At 37.4% G+C, this 23426-nt stretch overlaps 1 protein-coding gene across 5 annotated transcripts in view; it reads right to left on the reverse strand.

Annotated features, from left to right (window-relative positions):
• The window catches only part of GRIP1 (glutamate receptor interacting protein 1), a 324577-nt gene that overhangs the window by 241128 nt on the left and 60023 nt on the right, over window positions 1-23426 (reverse strand). For all 5 annotated transcript variants that reach the window (XM_055357003.2, XM_055357000.2, XM_055357004.2 and 2 more), the window contains one exon: window positions 231-311. In XM_055357003.2, the coding sequence (XP_055212978.1) occupies window positions 231-311 (81 nt within the window). The remainder of the gene's footprint in view (window positions 1-230; window positions 312-23426) is intronic.

Here is a 23426-nt window from a genome sequence, read left to right on the forward strand (position 1 = left end):
TTTCACAATGATGGATTACAAGATGAATTCTCACAAGTTGGCAAGGTTTTCCAAAGTCTAGCTTTTATGAATATTGTTTGAACAAGTGGTGTAGAATTCAGTCTATGCTCTGTGAAATAACATGATTTATTATTATTATTATTATTTTTACCAAGTTGGAATTATTTAGAATCACCAAATAACAGGATTCAAAAGTAAAACAGCTGAAAAATCCAACAGTCTGGTCTAACCTGGGATGCTCTGTCTCCTCACAGCCAACGCTCCATCAGGCGGCTTTGTCTGGCTGGCGGATTTAGTGTAGGGACTCTCATCTGCAAAGGTACAATGAAGCGTTTGGTTAATTTCCATCCAGTTTCTAATGCAGTGAAGATTTTTAACGGATTGCAATCCTTCTGCGAGAGAGAAGTGGTACAGTACAGTGGAAAGTGTTGGTAGGCCTGGGTCCTATACTTGGGTTAGCTGTGGGATAAATCTTTGAAAATGTTGTGAATATGTTTCTTCCCCTATAAAAGAGAGATAAAATTCTCATCTACTTCTTAGGGTTGTCAGGATCAAAAGCTATAGTGCTCGTGAAGATATTTATGAAATGGTAAGAAGTATGCAAATATAGTATACAAATTATTTGTTTGTCACCTACATTTATTGATAAATAAATACCAGTGAATAGGTGTAATGAAGACAAAGAAGAAATAAAATGGTTCAATGGGCACTAAGAATAATCAGGTAGAAGAACAAAGAAAGTAAAAAGAAAGGTAATATTTCAGATAAGCAGATGACAGAGAGTTAGTATTGCAAGGGAAATAAAGCCACTCAGAGTTAGTAGGTTCCTCCTGGGAGTGTGAACTGGCAGCCAGTGCAAAGCAGAGGGATAGAGATGTTCAGAGGGAAGACCAGAGGAGCTAGGTTGAGAACAGGGAAGGAACGATGGTTTGGCAAAAGAAGACATATATTGCAATGAGCTGGTTTGTGCTCTTTTAGAAAGAGATGAAAATAACTTGCAGAATTATTAAAAGAGTAACTGAGAAGACAGAAGGTCTAAAGCTTAATGTATCTGTGAGAGTTAGGTAAGAAGCTGAATGATTAAAACAGCAGGTGACAAGATCATGGAGACAATGGGTCCATCCAGCTCTAAGTAAGGTGATTTTTTTTTAACCTTGAAAAGGATTTTATCTGACTAGGAATAAAGGGGTAGTAATCTAGGATGGCAAATATTAAGGTTAAAATTGAAAGGACAATTCTTCCTAATTGGGATGGTGGCATTTATAAAAAGTAAAAGAAATGTGAATAACACCCTTAAAAATTTCAAGAATAAGATGCACATGGCTTGAGTAAATAGAATGTAAAATAATTATCTAGCATATTCAGTCAAGCTAGATAATCTAAATGTCACTGCTGGCCACGCTATAAGATGTATTATTGTTGTTGTTACCATTTTATAATAGCAGGAAATCGTTAAAGAATTTAAAGAAACCATACTGTGCATGACAAACTATTACATATAACAAGGATTTATTCAGAACAAGGCCTTATCATCTGAGAACATTAATTCTCCCAACTAAATAGCTTGTGTTTCAAAATTGAGGAACTCATTTCCTCTCCAGGATGAACTTCTGGTTTGAAATGATTCATGATTTCTTCATAAAACTAACAAGGTCTTTATACGCAATGACAAAAGGAAAAGATTAACACTGCTGTAAGTGGCAATTAACTTAAAAAATAGAAGTCACGCTGTTTCATGTTTATATTTAATTTGTCACACAATTTTTTATATTCTTCCAACCATAAACTACCAACTTTCAGATACCAATTCAATCAATATCGCTTTTGCTTTAGAAGTGGTATCTTAGGTCTTCGACTCTTCTCTTTGCAAACACCATTTTGAGTATAATTAAAATCCACAAAACAAAACACAAAATGTAAACATTACACTATAAAAGTCTCCCTTTGCCTCACCATTGTCACTTGAATATTTGAGCGCTTTTCTCACAGTGTTAATAAACAGGCAATATGCTTCATTTAGCACCTTTTAAAACAGACGTACTATGTATTAAAACCTGGGATTCTTTATAAGACTGCTTTAAAAATGTATTTCCTTTCATTGTCCAAAACCTTGAAACAGTGTGTTTATGAGCATAGAGCACTGAGCCAGAAAATAATCACAAAAACCAGGCTTAGGTACGGCATCTTGGAAGCCTAAAAGCTTTCTTCAGTTTTCTATTTGTCAAGATTCCAGCCAATTAAAGTCTTGAGTTGAATCCAGTGTTGGATTTTTATGAAGGGCAATAAGAGATTTTCCCAGGAGACTCTGGGGTTGTCTGCACTTGATGATCTATTTTAAGGAGCTAGTTCTTTAGAAATGTACCCAGTTTGCATTTCAGAAGTAGTGAACCCTGGTAAAATGGTTTTCTCATTTATATTTGAAAACAACTTCCTTGATTTAGAACTGAGATAGTCTAGTTGAGCACATCCTTAAAAGGTTGAAACTGAATTACAGATGACCACCTGCCCAGCCTCTCCATCACCACCCCCAACCTCCACTCCTGCTCCCAGTATCAAGAGTGACCTTACTGAGCACAGGCAAAAGTAAATAATTATCTAGAAGCCAAATCTTGTATTGGTTAAAGGATCAGAATGAAAAAGTTCAGTGTTATCTAATGTTGTCCCAAGCAGTGTTATTGCTTTCACCCTCACTGCCAAAGCCAATCAGTGTAAAAGCAATAATTCCTAATGGAAGGGAGGCAGAGGCTTGGCAACATTGATCATCAGAGTTAAGGAGGGCATAGCAGCAGAGCAGCATGGCACAATATAACACTTGGTTTTTAAGAGACTTTCCTTAAGAGTGTCTCTTTATTTTAAATACCTTAGAGGCACCATGGCCTTTTATAAAAAGCTACCCATCACAGAATAAACACCAGCTCTCTTGACGTGATTTACTGAAAGTCAACTCTTGATTCAAACTTGTTTGAAAATAGAAATGGAGAAAACACACTGAATGAATCCATGGCTGATGGCTCCACAGTAGGATACTAAAGGACAAGAGTGTCCAGGGTGCATTTCAAACCCTTGAGCATAAAGTCATGGAGAACTATGGAGGCTTCTATCTTCTCTTGCGTCTCTAAATGCAGCTTTATGGATATATCCCTAGAATTTCATGCTTATAAGGGATAATCTAGACCACTCTTTCATTATAAATGGAACTAAGGCCCAGAAAGATAAATTTATAGAAGGGCACACATCTAAATTGAGTCTGGATGAAATTTCTTATGTTCTTAGTCCCATGTTCTTTCTTCTTTATCTTATTTCCTTTTAGATAGACAATAAGATTTCATAGGTCATTGGGTCCACATGTTGCTGTGTCACAGGAGTGAGTGAGTGGGCACACTGTACCAGCAGAGACCTTGTATGGTGTAAGTTAATTGCTACAGTGAAGCCTTTGAAAATGAGCCTGAGCCACAGAGCCAATTATTTTCGTGTGTATATAAATCCCATTCTTCCCTCCTCCACGTATTTGTTGCCTAAAGCAAACAACACTTACAAATGGTACTACGGAACTAATTTTTTATGCTTTTCAGTTCATTTCCTTGAAGATAAAATTCAAAAGCAATGTCAATATAGCTCATTGATCCCCATGATGAGCCTTAAAAGAGTCACTGAATTATAAGATCTATGTTAATAATTTTCCTTTGTTTCATTGGAGAGATACTAAATAGGCTTTCAAGTTACATCCAGATATATAAATGAACAAAAAAAAGGTCAAATGACAAGGAAAGAAATCAATCAGAACCATCCCTAGCACATCGTAGGCATTCAATAAATGTTTGCTGATAAAATATGTGAATTAATTATATTCACTTTTTCAAACTAGAGCATTTGTTGTAATCAAAGAACCTGAAGAAAGTCAAACATTTGTTATAAAGCTATATTCCCTCCTACTTCTGCTTTTCTTTTTCTAGGTTGATAGCCTATTCCTTTTAAAGTCACATTATCATCCAATAGCTATTAAGTATTGACTTAATGTGAAAAATCTGACTATAAAAATGGTATCTACATATATTTCCTTTCATTTTCATTCAGACTATAGAATGATTTATTGACCAACCTTTAAAAATAATGTCTTTAAACAAAAGAATTATGATTTTCATAGCAGACTCTCAGCCCAGACTTCGATGATCATATTAACAAGGGATTCTCACTAAAAGTCACTACGGGGCAAAGCAGACATTCAGCTAGTGAGCTACTGCTCGCTGAAATGAATGCTCCAAGCAATCATTAAGGGCATCTCAGGGTATCAGCACTGCCAGCCTTTTCTAATGACATCTTAGCAGCTAGGTAATCACCGTCACACATGATGGCCCTCCACAGGGGCTTACATGTTGGTCACAATAAGGAAGAACATGGGTCCCTTTAGAGTGACATCTCATGAGGCTAGGGAAAAATGCCCTCCATTAACAGGGAGAATTGACATGGTGACAAAGGCACAGAAAGCATTAGTCAAGCATACACTTAAAGCAGAAGAAGAACAATAGGAGGGATCATCTGTCCCTCTCATTCCCCCCAATTTGGCCAGTCTCCTCATGTGCCAAACACAGGAGGGGCAAACACAGATCATTTGTTTTGATCACATGAAGCTGGTGTTTATAAACTTGGAAAGCAACCAGCGGGCACCTAAGAAGCAATGCTTCACTCTGCATCACAAACTGCCTATGCTGGAGCTGGGAGAATCACATTGTGAGGAAGGGAGTCAGGTCTCCTCATGCTCTCAAATCCTCCAACGTTTGCTTGGTATCAAACAGCATCCTTGTGTCATCAGGCTGATTCCTGTTTCTCCATTTCCTGAGACTCTCATTTCTCACTCTGGGCTATGCAGAGGAACCCAATATGAATATGGTTTCAGGAATCTCTAGCTGTGTTCAAAGCTTTGCTGAAGAAAGAAAATTTAATTTCCTTTAGCTGAGACTAATCAGCCTATGCTAAACAATTCCTAGCAACTAATTATGCACAATTGAGGCACCTGCTAAGCCAGCAGACCCCCTTAACATCTTGATTAGGAAAAAATAAGGCATTTGGTGCAGTTAAACATTATGACCATTTCCCAGCAGAGAGGAGACAGGCAGGGCATGCCACAGTGTTCATGCATGTCCTTACAAACTTGAAAGAAAAGTCTGGTTTCCATTAATGAACAAAATAAAATCCACTGTGGATGAAACAATCTGTCCCTTGAATTCCATTAAATGCCACACAATTTAATACCTACTATGTGCAAACTAAGACTAAAAATACACAAAAGATAATGACACCTTCAGTGGAGTGGTGATGGCAGAATCATTACTCCCTACATTTGAGACTAGAACATGGTACTGGATTACCCGACGGGGTGAGTGAGCATGGACTTAGGGTTAGGTGGAGGTGAAGCACAGGATGAGAAAGGGAGATCCACCATTAGGAATTTATCTATGGTTTTTTAATCAGAAAAATCAATAAACAAGCCATTTTAGGCTTTCAGATAGCATGGTAGTTTTGTGTGGTGGGGAGCCATAATCTTTTCAGTAACTGGGTCCTGTGAACATTTTATCCCAGTCAGCATGAACATATCACGGTTGCTTCTCTCCCATAGACACCAGCCTTCCAGTTCCATTTGCTTCGCTGGTGGTTTGACAGCATACTTTGAAATTTAAGCAAGATTTCCTGAAGGATAACTGTTAAGGCCTTTTGACAACAGAGCTTAATTATATCTTTCTCTTCTTGCTAAAATGATGTGTAACTACAATCACAGGGCCCCGCATAATTTAAAGAAATTAAATTGTTCATAATTCCTGATCCAAATAACCCTATTTTTCTAGGGCCAAGCAAAAAGTGCTCTCATGATCTCTCCTAGAGTCAGAAGGCTTCCAAGTCCTACACAGGCTTTGGCTCTACAGCTTTGGTATGTGGAGGCTGTAACATTTCATTTCCTTCCCTAATCTGATGGAGTGGTCCATACAGCTAAGTTTACACCAGAAGATTAGGGAATGATCTGAGCTTGATGGCAAGAAGCAGAGGCAGTGTGCTTCCCTGTGATAGTCTCTTTCCTATGAAAAGATGACTTCCCCCTTCTACCTTCCCTCCTCCCTTTTGTTATTTGTTTTGCATCTGCATGGCATTAATGTCTATCCTTGACTCTGCAGGTTTCCTTACTGTTTCATAATTCAGACACAGATGTGCTCTATATTCCTAAAGGGACCAGATCTTTTGCTTTTTTTTTTTTTTTTTTTTTTTTTGAGATAGGGTCTCACTCTGTCACCCTGCCTGGAATGCAGTGATATGATCGTGGCTCACTGCAGCCTCAAACTCCTGAGCTCAAGTGCTCCTCCCACCTCAGCCTCTGAGCAGCTGGGATTGCAGGTGCATGCCACCAAGCCTGACTTTTTTAAAATTATTTTTTATAGAGGCTGGGTCTCGCTATGTTGCCCAGGCTGGTCTCAAAAACTCCTGGCCTCAAGTGATCCTCCCACCTCAGTCTTCCATAATGCTGGACTATAGGCATGAACCACCACATCTGGCTTTCTTTTACTTTTGAACTTTGGAAAAAAAAAACACCCAAACAGAGCACAATTTCATTTTAAGAACAAATATAGAGTGGTTTCTTCACAATGATAGAATGTCTTCTAATTAACCATAATCTGATAAACACTTCAGGGATTAAATATTGAAGCTAAAAATAATGGCAACAATATAGCTCACATTGTTGTAGGCCTGTGTTATAAGATCATTTCTCTCCCTTACTGCTCTATTATCTAACTCTTGCTTCTCAAAATGTGGACCATGGATGAGCAGCAGGAGCATACCTGGGAACTGTCAAAAATGCAGAATCTCAGCCTCCACCCCAACCCATGGAATCAGAGTCTGCATTTAGCAAAATCTCCAGGTGATTTGTATGCACGTTCATGTTTGGAAAGCCCTGCTCCAACTGATACGACCAACAGCAACTGCACAGGTAGTGAGGATACACCTGTTCCAATGTCTCACTTGGTTGCATCAGAGGCAGCCTACAAAGTAGCTGGCAGAATGCCAGTCATATCAGCAAATTCCAAGAGTATCCCCAGGCCTACAATGATCAAATTGCTCATGGAATGGTTTCTTCAAATGGAAAGGAAACTCTTGTAATGGTATGGTTTTGAGTGAATTCAATCTTCCCTTGATCCATTTTAAACCTCTCAACAATCCTGAAATGGCTGAATTATAGGAGTAACTAGATCTATCTAAGGTCAGATTCACTGGAGCAAGTGACTGATTGTAATAATAATCTATTAGTCAATTTACATTTTAAGGTGGAGAGAGGAAATGGTATTGAATTACTACCCCTTAGCTAGTAAAGGTCAAATGAAAATAAAAAGTTATGTTCTGCCTCATGGCAGGGACATGAGGGAAGAATCTTCCATGGCACTGTCTCCTTAAATTCTTTCTCCTCAGATACAAATTTGCTTCCTTGCATCTGCACAGTTCTCCTGCAACCAGGAAGGGCTCCAGCACAGAACCCAGCCTCTGATCTGCACACAGGGACAAACAGAACTGCGGTGGCCCCGGAGCATCTGGACAACCTTGTGGAAGTGGTCTGTGCTAGCTGGTCTGCTCAGTGATGCCTGCAGGCCTTTTGGGAAAGTAATATCTTTAGCCAGGTTAATTTGTAAATCCTCTCTGAAATTAATGAGCATGAAATTGCACATTTTCTGCCTCTGGCATTCCCATTGCTAATGTGTCTGAATCACAAATGATAACTCCTATGCTTCTTCCTAATATTGTTTCCAGCAAGGACAGCTGAACCAGCCTGTTAATGGCAGTCACAGACTTGCCTCATCACCGAAGAGTCAGAATCTGTCAAGGGCTGGAATCTATTCCATAAAGTTCATTTTCATGACCATATCAGATCCCAATTAAAAACATTAAAATCTTAAATTCAGTATATCTTTCACATTTTTTCTTTGTAGAGAGGGCTATGTGCTTTAAAGCTTTGGTTTAGCCATTAGATTATGCCAGCTGACATTTTCAGTCTCTCATAGGTTCAATAAATGCTTAGCTTTAGAATGACAATTTGATGCAAAATTTGGATTGCCTCAGCTGACATTTTCAGTCTCTCATAGGTTCAATAAGTGCTTAGCCTTAGAATGACAATTTGATGCAAAATTTGGATTGCCTCAGCTGACATTTTCAGTCTCTCATAGGTTCAATAAGTGACTAGCTTTAGAATGACAATTTGGTGCAAAATTTGGATTACCTCAGAGTAATGAGTACTGGCTATTTAAAATCACATTTTAAATTCTTGTTTAAAAAGCACACTATTCTTCAGGGAAAAGTATGCATTAACAGCTATAAACTTGCTAGAACATATCCGAGTATTCCTGGAGGGCGAAAGAACCAGTGTTTGATTTCATGTAATGGCGACCGAGTGGTAGGATTAATAGAAATCAATAATACATTTGGAGTAATTAAGGGTTCTCCATTTTTTTTAACTAATGAATATGAAATTCAGAAGTCACTTTCATATATATATATATATACTCACAATTTGGACTGCCCTAAATTTAGGGAAAAATTTAAAATAGTACATAGGTTTTCCTTAGATAATTCAAGAAAGAATGTTTAAAATGTTCTCATGGAAAAGACTGAAAGTGATTTTTAAACACTCAAATAAGAATGATTACAGTTTCAAAACTGAATCATTTAAACAATTATATCTCTTGGCTACTTAAATTGCTTCTTTTTTTGCCCCTTGTTTGGAACGTTTTTGGATTTCTAATGTAAACCGTAGAGAAAAAGAGGGAGCTTTCTGTTAAATCAGGGCTCTCAAGAGTCCTTCTTTTACATGACATTACTGCAAAGGTTTCCATATTTAGAAATTTTCAGTATGATAGCTGCTAGAATGAAGTCAAGACTGATGGGAAAACAAGCAGCAGCAAAGTGCAATCAGGATGACTTCATTTGAAGAGGTCTAAATCTTGTGCCAGTATGTGAATGAACACTGATGTCTAGGAAAATGATCCACATATATCTGTGGGGCGGAGCATTCCTGTGTATGTTTGATTATTGAGAAATTAGCCTTTAATGCTCTCACCTGTTGCTCTGACAATCGGTGACAGGATAAAATTTTACAACTTCGGTAACTTTAAAACCTGGTTCAGTGGCTCACTATGATCTTTCCTTCTTTTTTTCTGTTAATCAAGTGTAGTGTGAATTGATACATGTCAACTGCAGGCAAATCATATAAATAAGTGATCAGATAGTCACCACTGCTGAGAAATTTCTAAATAAAATGGAAATAAAAGTATTATCACCACTGTTTAGACTCAGTTTCCAATACACAAAATGAAAATGCCTCTATATCTAGCATCCTGGAATAACAAGGGGACAATGTATAGTATATATTTATAACCTCGGGTAACATTTTGGAGCTAAGAGCACAGATGATTCTTCCCAGGGTCATTGATTTGACTGAGGAACAAGGGCTACGTGTGATTGTCTAGGTGTGCGAAAATCACTGTGCGACTCTCAACTCCCTCTCTCGTGTCTTAAGTGTGTAATGGCCTTAGAAACAATGGTCCAAAGGATGTTCCCAATAAGCCAAGGGAAACCAAGATTTTTCCAGGCATCAATTTTCATTAATTTTTAAAACCGTGAAATAGGTGATGGGACTTTGTGGTAATGGAGAAAATGGATTAAGTCAGAACTTATCAGAGTGCAAAGTCGATGGCAGGAAAAGTAAACCTCAGGTTGATGTCCCTGGTTGTATGTAAGGGGTATAAGTTACACGAAGAAAAATGAGAGTTTAATTATAATCATATATTTTTAGGTGCCTCTTTCATTAAACAGCAATGCCACTGGTTTCCTCTATAAGTAACCTAAATAATTTCTTAGAGATCTGTTATTTCATTCTGAGTTCAGTTTGAGTGTACTTCAGTCAACCAGAAGCCTTTTTAATGTAAATGATACTAATAACTTTATAAATAATTAGAGCTAATACTTACAGAGCATTCATGAGATGCCAACATGAGTCTAAATCCTTTATATGTATAATCTTATCTCTTCTCACAATAACTCAATAAAATGTAAAATAACAAAACAGATAATTCCATTTTACAAAAGGAGTAGTGGTTTTAATAAAGAATTTGTCTTCATCTAAATAGGTTGCATGGCAAATCTGAAATGGAACTGCTATTATATTAAAGTCTAGGGCAGGGCAGGCATATTACATGCCTAGCACTCTGCTTGGTACCTCACATACATTATCAGTACTCATAACAATGTAATTGTACAGGTACAATTACATAACTTGAAGTATGGGGATACAGAGGCTTATAGAGATGAAATTATGTGCCTAAATTTACCCTGAAAGCAACATGCAAAAATGAGGCTTTAACATACGTATCTTTAGAGAGTCTGCTCTTAGCCACCATGATACACTGTTTACCAAAATTTGATTCACATCCTTACTTGGAGAGAGAGAGAGAGAGAGAAAGAGAGAGAGAGAGTGTGTGTGTGTGTGTGCGCATGCATATGTGTGTATAAAGAAAGGCACTCCTTCACATAGTAGCCACTACTGTGTATATTCTGCATGACTAAATGTCACCGATATAGGGACTTGGGGCTGCATTTGAAGATCTTCTGAAATTGCAGTTTAGAAAAGAATATATCACCTCACCCAATTTTTAGACATCACTTCTTCATCATGAATTCTTGGTTTAATTTATGATACAAGATGCAAGATTCTTTCCAGCACATAAACAAATCACTTGAATGAATGCATTTTAGCCAAGAAGCTCCAAGCATTTTAGAAGATGAAATCTGGCTGAATTTATTTCTCTCACTCCCACTCTGAGCCAACCATTCTCTACAGATAGAGCATTTATGAACTTGTTCCTATAAATGGTTTATCATTTTAAAATGAATAAATACTGGGACACTCTCTTTTCTCCTTTAGTATTCTAGACAAGTTCATGGCCTGCTGCTTACAATATTTCAAACCTTTTATGAGTGTTCATGTAGCCAGAGTGGGGAATAAATCTTGGACCAGGCCACATCTAGCAACACAATGAAGAAAATGGTGGTATGACTTGTGTAGCTGGCAAGGAGATCGCTGAGTCTGCCTTTCCTTACCCTCTGGCTCTCCAGGCTCATCTCTACAAAGAGCCAAGCTCCATGGCAGAGGTGCTGCCACCTCAATTCTCAGACTCAGGAGTAGCTCATGCAGCAGAGTCACTGGGTAGACAGGCACGAATTTTTTGCTAGACTTAAGAATTTTCTGAGGAACTTTTGAAACCAAGGTGATTAACCCACTAGCCATTATTTCCAAGACTGTCATCCCTCCTGGCCTTGGATCATTTCAGGACCTATCTCAGAACTCACTTTTTTATAGACTGTAGTTTTGAAAATTCCCAAATTTAAGCTCAAGTCCTAAGAGCAGGCCAGTGTCATTATACACCATCTTAGAAGCAACACCTTCTTGTCTCATGTGGGCAGCAGGTGGGGAGGGAGGCAGGGGCAGAAATCACATTTGGATGCCTTGGGAATAACATATTTCATACACATGCCTTGAATTGTCACATATTTTGCTTTATTAATTCATTGCTGGATCAGGCAATAGCAGATGACTGCTTATCAAACAGATGACATGTGTTTTTAATGCACGATTAAAGTAGGATTTATCACGGCTGTCAGAATCCAGGGAGTCTGTGCTTTTTGTTATTCAAAGCTGTAGTTTGGATACTCTCTGGTTTTACAGTGAGATAGTGATTATAAACACAAAACCTCACAAAAGTGTTAGACCAGAGAGAGGTTTTTTGTTTGTTTGTTTGTTTTCAACAGAGTCTTGCTCTGTCACCCAGGCTGGAGTGCAGTGGTGTGATCTTGACTCACTGCAACCTCCACCTCCCAGGTTCAAGAGATTCTGCTGCCTCAGCCTACTGAGTAGCTGGGACTACAGGTGCATACCACCATGACTGGCTAATTTTTATATTTTTAGTAGAGATGGGGTTTCACCATGTTGGCCAGGCTGGTCTCGAACTCCTGACCTCAGTGATCAGCCAGCCTCAACCTCCCAAAGTGCTGGGATTTCAGGCATAAGCCACCACGCCCAGCCCAGACATAGTTTTTGTATGGACAACACCAACACCATTTTCAACTCACTAGAAGTTTACTGTACTGCATAGCTCTACCACTTACTAGCTGTGTGACCCCGGACAGGTTCAGTTTCGTCACCTATAAAATGGAAATAGTAACGACCACATAGGATTGCTGTGAGGATTGAACAAAGCAGTGTAAATAAAGTACCCAGAGTGGTCTGAGTTCAAAAAGTGGTGGCTTTATTCCTTTATCTGGAATAGATGAGGAAGCTGAGTGATGGACAAGGACCAGTAGGAATCCCACAGTAACATGAAACAAATTATTATTATTATTATTTTTTACAGCACTTACAATCCTACCTTAAAATCATCAACCTGCTTATTGCTATGCTGTGAACTCCTTTGAGTAGGGGATTTACTTTTACAATCATGGGTATTATTACCTCAATTTTCACAGATAGTAAAACTGAATCTCTGTAAAACTGAATTTCAGTTACAAATCTGTCTAAGGCTATCAAAAGCTAATAAGAATCAGAGACAGGATTCTAACTTAGGTCTGCCTGACACAAAAGACCATCCTTTTCCCAATGTCGCCACACTGCTTCAATAGAGGGGGTTTGCACAACACACAATCATTAGTGGAAAGGAGAGAAAACTGGGACCTGACCATTATAAACTAATCTTCATGCAACTCAAACCTATACCTAACTTTCTACCACAATAATGATGCAGACACTTGACATACTTTTGGTTTTTTATTTAAGCTATGGGCTACCATACCTGAGTTTTTACGGAGAAATTAATTGACATTAAATGGTCTATTATGACTCAATTTGTCAATGGAAAATAAAAATTAAAACCCCCAGATGCTTAGATTTAATAGTCCAAAGATGACCAAATTATCTTCATTTGCTTCTAAGACAAATTATTCAGACATATAATTTCCTCACAAATTACTTGCTTGTCTAACTCTCCTTGGGTTATGTCTACCTCATCAACTTCACTACTTTCTTCCATAAATCTTGCCTGAACAAAGATTCAATTTGGATAAACAAAGAAAATACAATTCAATTCCACAAAATGTGATTGCTTAATTTTGAACTGATTTTGGAGCATTATACTCAGGACTCTTCCAATTTTGCAGTAAACGAGTTACTGACACTTACAAACATCTAGAATAAAAGAAACCATTCCTTCCACCATTGTTTGTCAATTTTATTGTTGAATCTGCTTTGGGACACTTCAATCATGAAAGTAATCATGTAAAACTATATTGAATTCTATCAGTAATAATACCTTAGAGGAGGTTCATTTATGATAACCGAAATTTTCTCTGACTCAGTCTCATCAGCCATGTATTTTGCCTTAAGGTATTTTAAAAATCAAGAAGTCAAAGCTTTAGAAGTGTACTCCTAAGGCCTTAACTGAACCCCATTATATTTTGAAACAGATAATTTTTATGAAACATAATATTGATAGGCAAATCAGTCAGAATTTTTCTGTGTAAACATTGTTTAAAGTTTCTATATCAGTTGAGTATCAATGCCTTATGAGAAAATCAGGAAGGAATATATACATATATATATACACACACGCATATATATATATAAACACATACATATATATAGATACATAGATACACACATACACTTATATTCATATATATTTGACATATGTAGACATCTACATGTATCTATTTATAAGCACTGACAAGAACAAGTATACATACAAACAGTAGATCCAAAAGGACTCCTCAATCTTAAGACATCCCTCTTCTCCTATCCTGCAGGGCAAAATACAATGGGCAAAAGTCGGAAACCACCATCTCTATCTCAGTGACTTCTTATGGAGCCCTGTGGTAGAATGACCAGGAACTTAGAGCCAATGGTAAGAACCAAGATAGTACAGAGCTTCTGTACTATTCCAGGGACTTCGAAACTTCAGAAAATGTATGCCAAATTTGTCCTTTATATAATTCATGGACTTTGGATTTCTACATTTGAGATTGCCATATGACATTCAGAGATGCTTTCACAGAAATTGTAATTCAGCTTAGAGACAGCCTACAAATATGAAACATATGCAATGCCAGGTTCACAGCTTGTAAAAGAACAGAAGAATAGCTATGTGAAAAATTAGTTTATCTCAGGGGTCAAAAGTGATAACTCAAGCTCAGCCCAACAGACATTGCAGAGGTGGGAATGAATACCATTTATAATATGTACTATTCATACATCCACTGCATACAGAAATAGCTTAGAAAGGTTATGCATTTGTGTGCAGATCTACTGAATGATTTGGGTACTGATTTTAAGCACAGCCTGCCTTCACATTTCTCCACTGTATAACTATAGCCTTTATTGGCTTCTCTTTTGCTTAAGACAAGCTTAACAAAAAACATTTGACATTTATCGTGATATAATAAATAACACATAATGGCTATTATGAATACAATAAGGGTCAGATGTTTACTTTTTTAACAGTTAGGGAGGTATTGCTCAAAATAAGTAAAAGCATTTGTGCATTACCTGAATATCATCACATTTATGTAAACAGAGATCATAAACCTGAAATATGTAAGTACCACTGATGCCACTCCTGTCAGCATCTTCCCTCTAGGAGATGATTTCAAATGACATTTTTTCTTTCCAAGTATGAGAGACATTAGCTAAAAATCTACTAGGTCAAAAAATTCTTTTTGTTAGACTAAGTAGAAAGCTTTGCCATTATTGTCAAATATCTACAAACTTAATTGAAAAAAGATGTTAAATTTAGTGGAGAAAGACCAGAAAGCCTTAAGCAACTTGCATAATTAGACCATCTTTTCCCATTGTCTTTACCTTTACTATTTTGATCCTAGAAATTCCTTTTTGCATTTCATACTTGTGCATAATTAAGATGAAATATAATGCAAAGGCTGAACTCTCATTCTGTAAGCCCTCAGAAACATTTGAGGAATAGCTGTTCTACGACTAATGTCTATAAAAATTAAAGATTGATGTATAGCCACTAAGTGATCTCTTCTCATTTAGACTGAATTATGTAAACCTATTATAAATTTTATAAATATAAAGAAGGCATACATTTACCACATTTATCTTTTCTGCCATCAGCAAAGATAAGCTGGTTGGAAATGTGAGAGAAGGCAATTCTTTATTTTTCTTCTACGGTTTATACCAACACAGTGCATATATGTATTACACAACATTCACACAATGCCTAATGTTTCTAGGCTTATCTCAAGCTAGTCTTGCTGCAAACAGTTTGAACATAAGAATGAGAGTTCTTTTTGTAGAGAGAGAACATGGAAAGTGGAAGCAGACAGGTTTTATATCATAAAATATTTGAAACTTGGTTCCTCCATTTATTTTGGTCAAGTTACATAAATCTCTAAGCTTCAATTTTTTTCATCTCTCAAATAGGAATACTAATACATTTTTTTCAAACTTGTGCAAATTAACTAATATAATGCATATAATGACCTTGGTCTACAGCATAGGCTGAATAAACACAGCCATGTGTTGCTTAGTGATGAAGATACTTTCTGAGAAGTGTATCATTAGGTGATTTCTTCCTTGTGCAAACATCAGAGTGTACTTACACAATCCCAGATGGTATGGTCTACTACACACCTAGGCTATATATTACAGCCTATTGCTCCTAGGCTATAAACCTGTACAGCATGTGACTGTGCAGAATACTGTAGGCAACTGTAACACAATAGTATCTGTGTATCTCATATCTAGGCTGGGTTCAGTGGTTCTGTGTGTAATTCCAGCACTTTGGGAGGCCTAGGTGGGAGGAATGCTTGAGCCCAGGAGTTCCAGACAAGCCTGGGTAACATAGGGGGACCCCAAGTTTAAAAAGTTTTTCAAGTGCCTGTAGTCTCAGCTACTTGGGAAGCTGTGGTGGGAGGATCACTTGAGCCTGGGAGGTTGAGGCTGCAGTGAGCTGTGACTGCCACTGCACTCCAGCCTCAGTGACAGAGTGAGACCCTGTTCAAAACAAACAAACCACAAAACAAAAATAAAAAAAATTTAAATATCTAAATATAGAAAAGGTACAAATATGACATTATAATCTTATGGAGCCACCATCATATAAGCAATATGTTGCTGACAGAAACCTTGTTATGCAGCATACCACTGTATGATCTTCTCCATGCCACTTTGGCCTGGTGTGATTCCATGGACCCCTAGGGAAATTGATAAACATTAATTGATCAAATAAAATTTGGTAAAAAAACTCATGCAAATGAAGATTTTTAAAAGAATTTTCTTCTTCATATGTTTCTATTTAATTATCGGGGAAAGATAGCATCCAAACAACAGAGAATCAGAACACTGCTGTTCACATGTAATGATTTGAATTAATTAGAGCTGAGTTCTGCAGGGCTAAAAATTGCTCCTTAAAAGCATAGTTAAATAATCCCCTAAATACACAAGAAACCTATTAAGTATAAAACTTATCTTTAAAATATAATATGGTAAATCCTCCCAGAGGCATAACTTAGTCCCCTAAATCAGACACATCAGGTGGGCACATGCCAATTCTTTCACAGCACGAGGATATCATTTATGAAATTACCACTTTAATAGGGCCCTGGTGGCCCTAGAACTAATGCTCCTTATAAAGGTTTAAGTTAGAATGAGGGGGAAGATTTGCTCACCTGATCCTTTATGCATAATTACCACTAATTGCACAAATCTGGCTTGTATTTATTCCATTAAGTACCTCCAATGATGTCATTTTGTCTGCACCCCAAATCTGAGATGTACTTTCTGTCTAGGCATAGAAAGGTTCCTGTATGTTACAGTTCAGTTCAGAATTTTAATTAAATAAAATGAGAAACAATTGAAAAACAAGGCATCTACAATCTTTACATAATGAGTAAGCACTGGTATCCTTGATTTACATGATAAATGATGACAAAGGACAGGGTAGTATCATTATCCAGTTTGGCAACAACTATGAAAAAAAAGAACTTTCCAATTTCTGTCTTAAAATCTTTCTTTTATTATTATACTTTAAGTTTTAGGGTACATGTGCACATTGTGCAGGTTAGTTACATATGTTTACATGTGCCACGCTGGTGTGCTGCACCCACTAACTCGTCATCTAGCATTAGGTATATCTCCCAATGCTATCCCTCCCCCCCCCTCCTATTTAAAAAGTGAAATATGGCAAAAGATGAGTACTCTTGGGTATTACAAATCATCTCCCAGCTAGGAAGAGAGTTCTGCTTGGAGAGCTGGCCAGGGCAAATCGATTTGTTCTTTCCCTGAATCACTATTAGGGTGCAGTCACTTTTTATTCGACTTAGGTTTCTTCTGTGCAAGGATGAAATAAAATGCTTTTGCATCCTGGAGTTTAAAACACTTAAAACATAGTATTAGGTACCATCCACTTCTGGTCAGAAGGTCCACTTGGACATCATGTTTGAAGACACATCAGCATTAATGCTATTTTAAAGCATTCACTGATCTTTTCATTCTTGACATTTCAGCAGCATTACAGGAATCTTCCACTTGGCTTTGAATACACCATGTGGTTCTGGCTTCCCACCTGCCTCACTGACCACACCTTCTCAACCTCTGTTGGTGCCTCCTTCCCTTTCTCCTCTTCCTTTTTCAGACCTATAAATAAGGATATGCCCTAGGATTCAGCCCCCTTCTTTTATCTATGCCCCTTCCTTCCTTGCTATCACATCTATTTCCATGCCTTTAAATGCTAAGAGCTCTCATGTTTATATCCGCAGCCATGACCTCCCCACTGAACTCCAGACTCAGGACATACAGCCGTCTATCTGGCATCTCTGCTTGAACATCTAAAAGGCATTTTAATCTTAACATGTCCCAAACAGAACTATTGATTTCCCAACAGCCCTCCCCCACACCATAGCATCCTCATCTCATCAGATAATCACACCAAAAACATCTGGATCCTATCTTGCCCTTACATTCTGCCCTAAGCCCATATGCAAGTTCTGTATGCCCTTCCTTAGAATGTATCGCAAATCCATTCCTTCTCACCACTTACACTGTTACCACCCTGGTCGATGCCACCATCACCTCTTGCCTGCACCATTCGAGACAACCCCTGAAACTTATCTATCTACTACGCATTCATGACTGCTGAAGTTACCTTTTAAAAATTAAAGAAAATCACAGTACGCCCCAGCTTAAAGTTCCCCAGGGGCTTCCCATTATACTTAGAATAATATCCAGATACCTGACCATGGTCTACAAGGCCGTCTGTAATGCGACCCCAACCCATCATCTTCACCTTGTCTTGTATCTTTCTCCTCTTCATTCACTGCCTTCCTCCCACTCCTTCAACGTGTCAAGCTCATTCTCACCTTAGAACTTTGACTAAACCTTGCTACTCCTTCTGCCTGGAATATTATTCCCTTATGCCTTGGCATGACCAGCCTCCTCTCAATTATTCTAATCTTACTTAAATGTTATCTCTTAACCTTGATCATCCTTTTCCAAGCTGCTTCTCTTTTCCCAAGTTCCTATCCATTAACTTATTTTCTTCTCAACACTTAGAACTATCTGAAATGTCTATGTATTTAGCTGTTTAATGTCTGTCTCCCATACTAGAGTATAAACTCCATAAGAGCAGGAGTCTTGTATATTGTCTATGTGTCTTGGCACATAGTTGATATTCAGTAAGTATTGGCTGAATATTTTGAATGCATTTCTAACCTGCATACACATATAATGATGTACAGAAATCCTATAAAATAAGCCAAACATGATAAGTAAGATCCTTTATAGTAATTTAAATAATAAAATCATGTTTCTCTTCATAGAGTTCAAGGACTGGGAAGGGTGTTAGAAGTTATAGTGCAACCCTCTTTTTCACAATGTTCTGACGCTCAGAGGAGGGGAGCCAGTAGCAGTTCACGAAGCAAGAGAGAGGTGGAGTCAGGCTGACCAGATCCCCACTGCAGCTTCAAGTAGAGCTGGCTGCTCCTTATCGTATATTATACCTGGGTGGCTGTTAGAACTCACTGATTATACAGTACAAAGTAACTCCATTTCAGCACCAAAGTGTATATCCACTCTACATAGCAAGTAAAAATAGGACTTTGAATCATAAATTTCATCTACCTTAAATGAATACACTAGTGTTCCTAATAAATGGCAAACTTTTTAAAAAATTTTATTTTTAATTTTTGAAACAGAGTTTCACTCTTGTCACCCACACTGGAGTATGCAGTGGTGTGATCTCAGTTCATTGCAACTTTCGCCTCCTGGGTTCAAGCGATTCTCCTGCCTCAGCCTCCCGAGTAGCTGGGATTACAGGTATCCACCATCATGCCCAGCTAATTTTTGTATTTTTAGTAGAGGCAGGGTTTCACCATGTTGGCCAGGTTGGTCTTGAACTCCTGACCTCAGGTGATCCACCCGCCTCAGCCTCCCAAAGTGCTGGGATTACAGGCATGAGCCACTGCATCTGGCCTTAAATGGCAAACTTTGAATTAACCACGATGCCTGCATTCAAAGGTAGAAGGCCTTTTTGGGGACAATTAAATGATACATATCTCTTAAAAATATATTCAGGAAAGTTTTAACTGATGCTTACAGTTTCTCTTCATAAACATCCCTAAATATCACTTCCAGAGAATCTGTATAGCTGTGTCTTATTATCTGAATGGCTTTAACTAAGGGATATAATGATATACATAATGCAGCCCCCTTGAGTACCTAGGGCATTCCTGAAAATCAAGAGAGGCCTGGGCCACAATAAATTTTTGGGATTCTTGGTATTCTTTTTTTTAAATAAAAAAATACTGAAATGGTGTTACTAAAATGACAAAATATCTAAAACATTTGTATTTAACAAATTAACATGTTAACCCAAAAACAGTATTTTATAATTATAGGCTGTTTAAAAAATGCTTAGTCTTAGTGCACTAGAGCCTCAGTGATCTACTGCAGGAACACATATTATACAATTGTACTCCTCATACTTCTGTGAGTCTCTGTGACATGTGCATGCAAATAATGGTAACAGTCTAAGTTTGAGGCTTTTGAAGGGGAGACCTGGTCAAGTGGCCCTGAGCACTCATGACAGGCCTTATGTATCTCTTTGTTTTTGTTTTTTACCTCCATCCAGCTGCAAGCAAGCAGTGTGGGGAGAGGATGGTGGGGGATGGGGAGATCTTAGCCTCCAAAAGCCAGCAAAAACTGAGTATACAAAAGGTGAGGGAGGGACAGAACCTTCTCAGTCTCAGAACTTTAAAGCCAACCTAAGCAAAACCAACTGATAACTGATGGGACCTCCTTCATCTTCTCTGAGCACTGCCTCTCTGTTCCTCAGGGAAAACCAAGTGGCTGTTTGAGATTCACAGTGACTGTGGCTTAGCCCAGAACAAGGACCACCTGCTGTGACCACAGCCAAATCCTGACATGCATCTTCCAGATGTGAATGGAAACCAAATCAAAATACCCATCTACTAGAATAAACCACAAGGGCCTTGGGCATGCAGATGCATGCTCTGAAAGGTCTATCTGTTCCTGAGAGGGAAGGCACAGGAGAAAGGAAACAAAGGTTGTTTCCCTAAGAGTTAGGGAGCAACTTGACAAGCAAAGGGCGTTGTGTGTGTGTGTGTGTGTGTGTGTGTGTGTGTGTCTGCACGTGTGTAGATGGGGGAGGTGAAGAGAGGTATAACTGTAGGTCCCTTTCCATTTCAGAAAATAACCTCCGTATTGGGGCCAAGAGACAACTTTGCTTTAATTATCCAAAAAGAATCCATCTCAGGTCTGCCTGTTTCCTCCACACAGCCAAAAAGAAAAAAAAAAAAAAAGATGCTTGTAAGTTACTGCAATGGTGGTCTTATTAGTCTTCTTTAGTGACATTATCCATCTAATAGGCTTTAGTTCTTAATTGTTTTTACAAGAATGATGTTTAATCAAAGCTAATGATATCAGCAAACTTGAATCACCACATGAACTAATTTAGCAATATGAATACTTCATCACATTCTCTCTTTATTTCTCTCAATATTAATTAGAACCACTTTCCAAAGAAAGTGGAAGTTCCAGGGATGATCTGAATATCCCACTTTACTACCCACAGTGGACATATTCCAAGAGTCTGGCCACAGAGAGACTGGCTTTGATTAGAGCTCAGTTTTTAAGATATTCCAAATCTGGGATATTTACTTATTCTTGATTTTAACACATCATAACCAAAAAACATTATAAAATGGGCTTATGTTATTAACAGAAATTCACAGAAAAAGAAATACTACTGGCTCATGAAAGAAAAGATGTTCAACTTCACTCATAAGAAATGCAAATTAAAGCCACATGAAATATAATCTTTTTCACTTCTTAGATTAGCAAAAACTTGCAAGTTGATCAAAATACATGCTTTTCAGGCTGTGGGAAAACTTACTCTCATACATTTCAGGTGGGAATATGATCTGATATAACCTTTAAAGAGGACAACTTGGCAGTATTTATCAACATTATACATGCATATACCATTTGACCCAGAATTCTACTACTGTGATTTATCTTACAGATATGTCTTCCCATGTACATAATATATTCGTTATAGCAATTTCATAATAACACAATATTTGAAATAGCTCAAAACTTCAAACAGACTGGAAACAACTCAAATGTTTCTAAATAAAGAATTGGCTAAATAGAGTATTACAACAATAAAAAATCAGTAGGTGTACTGACAGGCACCTGTTGTGCCAACATGCAAAGATCTCCAAGATATATTTTCAGTGAAAGCAGCGAAGTGCAGAGCAGTGTGCATATGCTATATTTTGTTTTAAAAACAGAAAATTACGAATATAAATTTATAGTTGCTTCTATTTGCATAAAGAACATCTGGAAGAATTCTAAGAAACCAATAAAAGTGGTTTTCATTTTGTGCACGAAGTAGAAACTGGCTGGTGGGGGATATGGAGGAGAGTGAATCTTTTCACCATATATCTTCTCACATGTTTTGAGCTTTGAATCATAAGGCTGTACTAGAAACTACCTGCTTTGAATCTATCTATTAAAAAAAAGTAAAAATAAAGCATGATTGATTAGGATGTCATAATTTCTGAATTTTCCAAAAACATATTGCATATATATTACTGAATATACTTAAAATATCTTTTGCAACTTTCCTTGCCAACAAAGTCTAGTAAATATAAAAAGATTGACATTGAAAGACATTTTATTAATACATGTGCATAAGGAAATGTTTATTTATCAATATCCACTAATGCATGTTGTGAATGAACTTTCCTTCACTTCATACTTGTAAAACAATTAGGAATTAAAGCTTATTGGATGGAGACTGCTGAAAAAAGGCAAGCACCATCATCATCTATAGTAAAAACAAAAAATGAGATGTTCAGTAGCTATCACGTCATCTTGGTAGGATAAATAAAGAATATGTTTATTTATTTATCGTAGGTTTTGAATACTGAGAAATTCGAACTCATATTATTCTGTTTCAAAAAAGGATGTTCAGGCAGATATGAACCGAAGCATTGCAAATACTCAGATAAAAGTATAAACAACGTTTCCTTCAAGCTTTGTTGTTGTTGTTACAGTTGTTTGAGGTCTTCTTTGTGCAATTAAAAATGAAAGAAAGAACCCAAGGAATGAAGATCAAGATAAGACAAAATAAGATAAACTAGAACATATACGTTAAAGTCAAAGTAAACCCCGTGAATAGAGAAATAGTTTGGGATCCATAGGGCGAGCAGCAGGCAGCACTAAAATATGAGTGCTATTTCTCTTTTAAAACAGAGTACAAAGCCTATAAAAGGTACTTTTGGATGGGCACATTATGTTCATAATTCATAATTTTAAAATGACCCATGAGAACCAGGTACTAGACCATAGGGCCTAATGAGTATTCTAGAGTAGAAAAAATGGACATAAGGAAAGAGAGCCATTACGGGTAGATTTCCTTGCCCTCCACACTTAGGGACTATTTTCTTTCCTCTTAGTGGCACCTTTGACAAAAATAGCAGCCCACAAAATTTGCACTAAAGGCCCACTTCAAAAATTAGAGCAGTAAAGTTCCAGCATTGCCATGTACCAGAAGTAAAAGAAAAAAGGGCCATACATGAACATGGAAATAAAATCAATGAGGGTTACACAATGGCCAATTTATTAAACTTTTTAATTTTTATCTGCTTTGTGCAAGAAAACCAAAAAGAGGAAATAAAAAGATTTGAGGGCAATTATGAAGCAAAAACCTTCTAAAAGTGGTTGCAAAAAAACAGATAACTAGATATTATCCATCTAATTTTATTGTCCAGTGAAAGAGCAACATCCAAAGGAAATTCTGCATGTACAG

Source organism: Gorilla gorilla, chromosome 10 (genome assembly GCF_029281585.2).
Source record: "Gorilla gorilla gorilla isolate KB3781 chromosome 10, NHGRI_mGorGor1-v2.1_pri, whole genome shotgun sequence".
Classification (NCBI taxonomy): domain Eukaryota; kingdom Metazoa; phylum Chordata; class Mammalia; order Primates; family Hominidae; genus Gorilla; species Gorilla gorilla.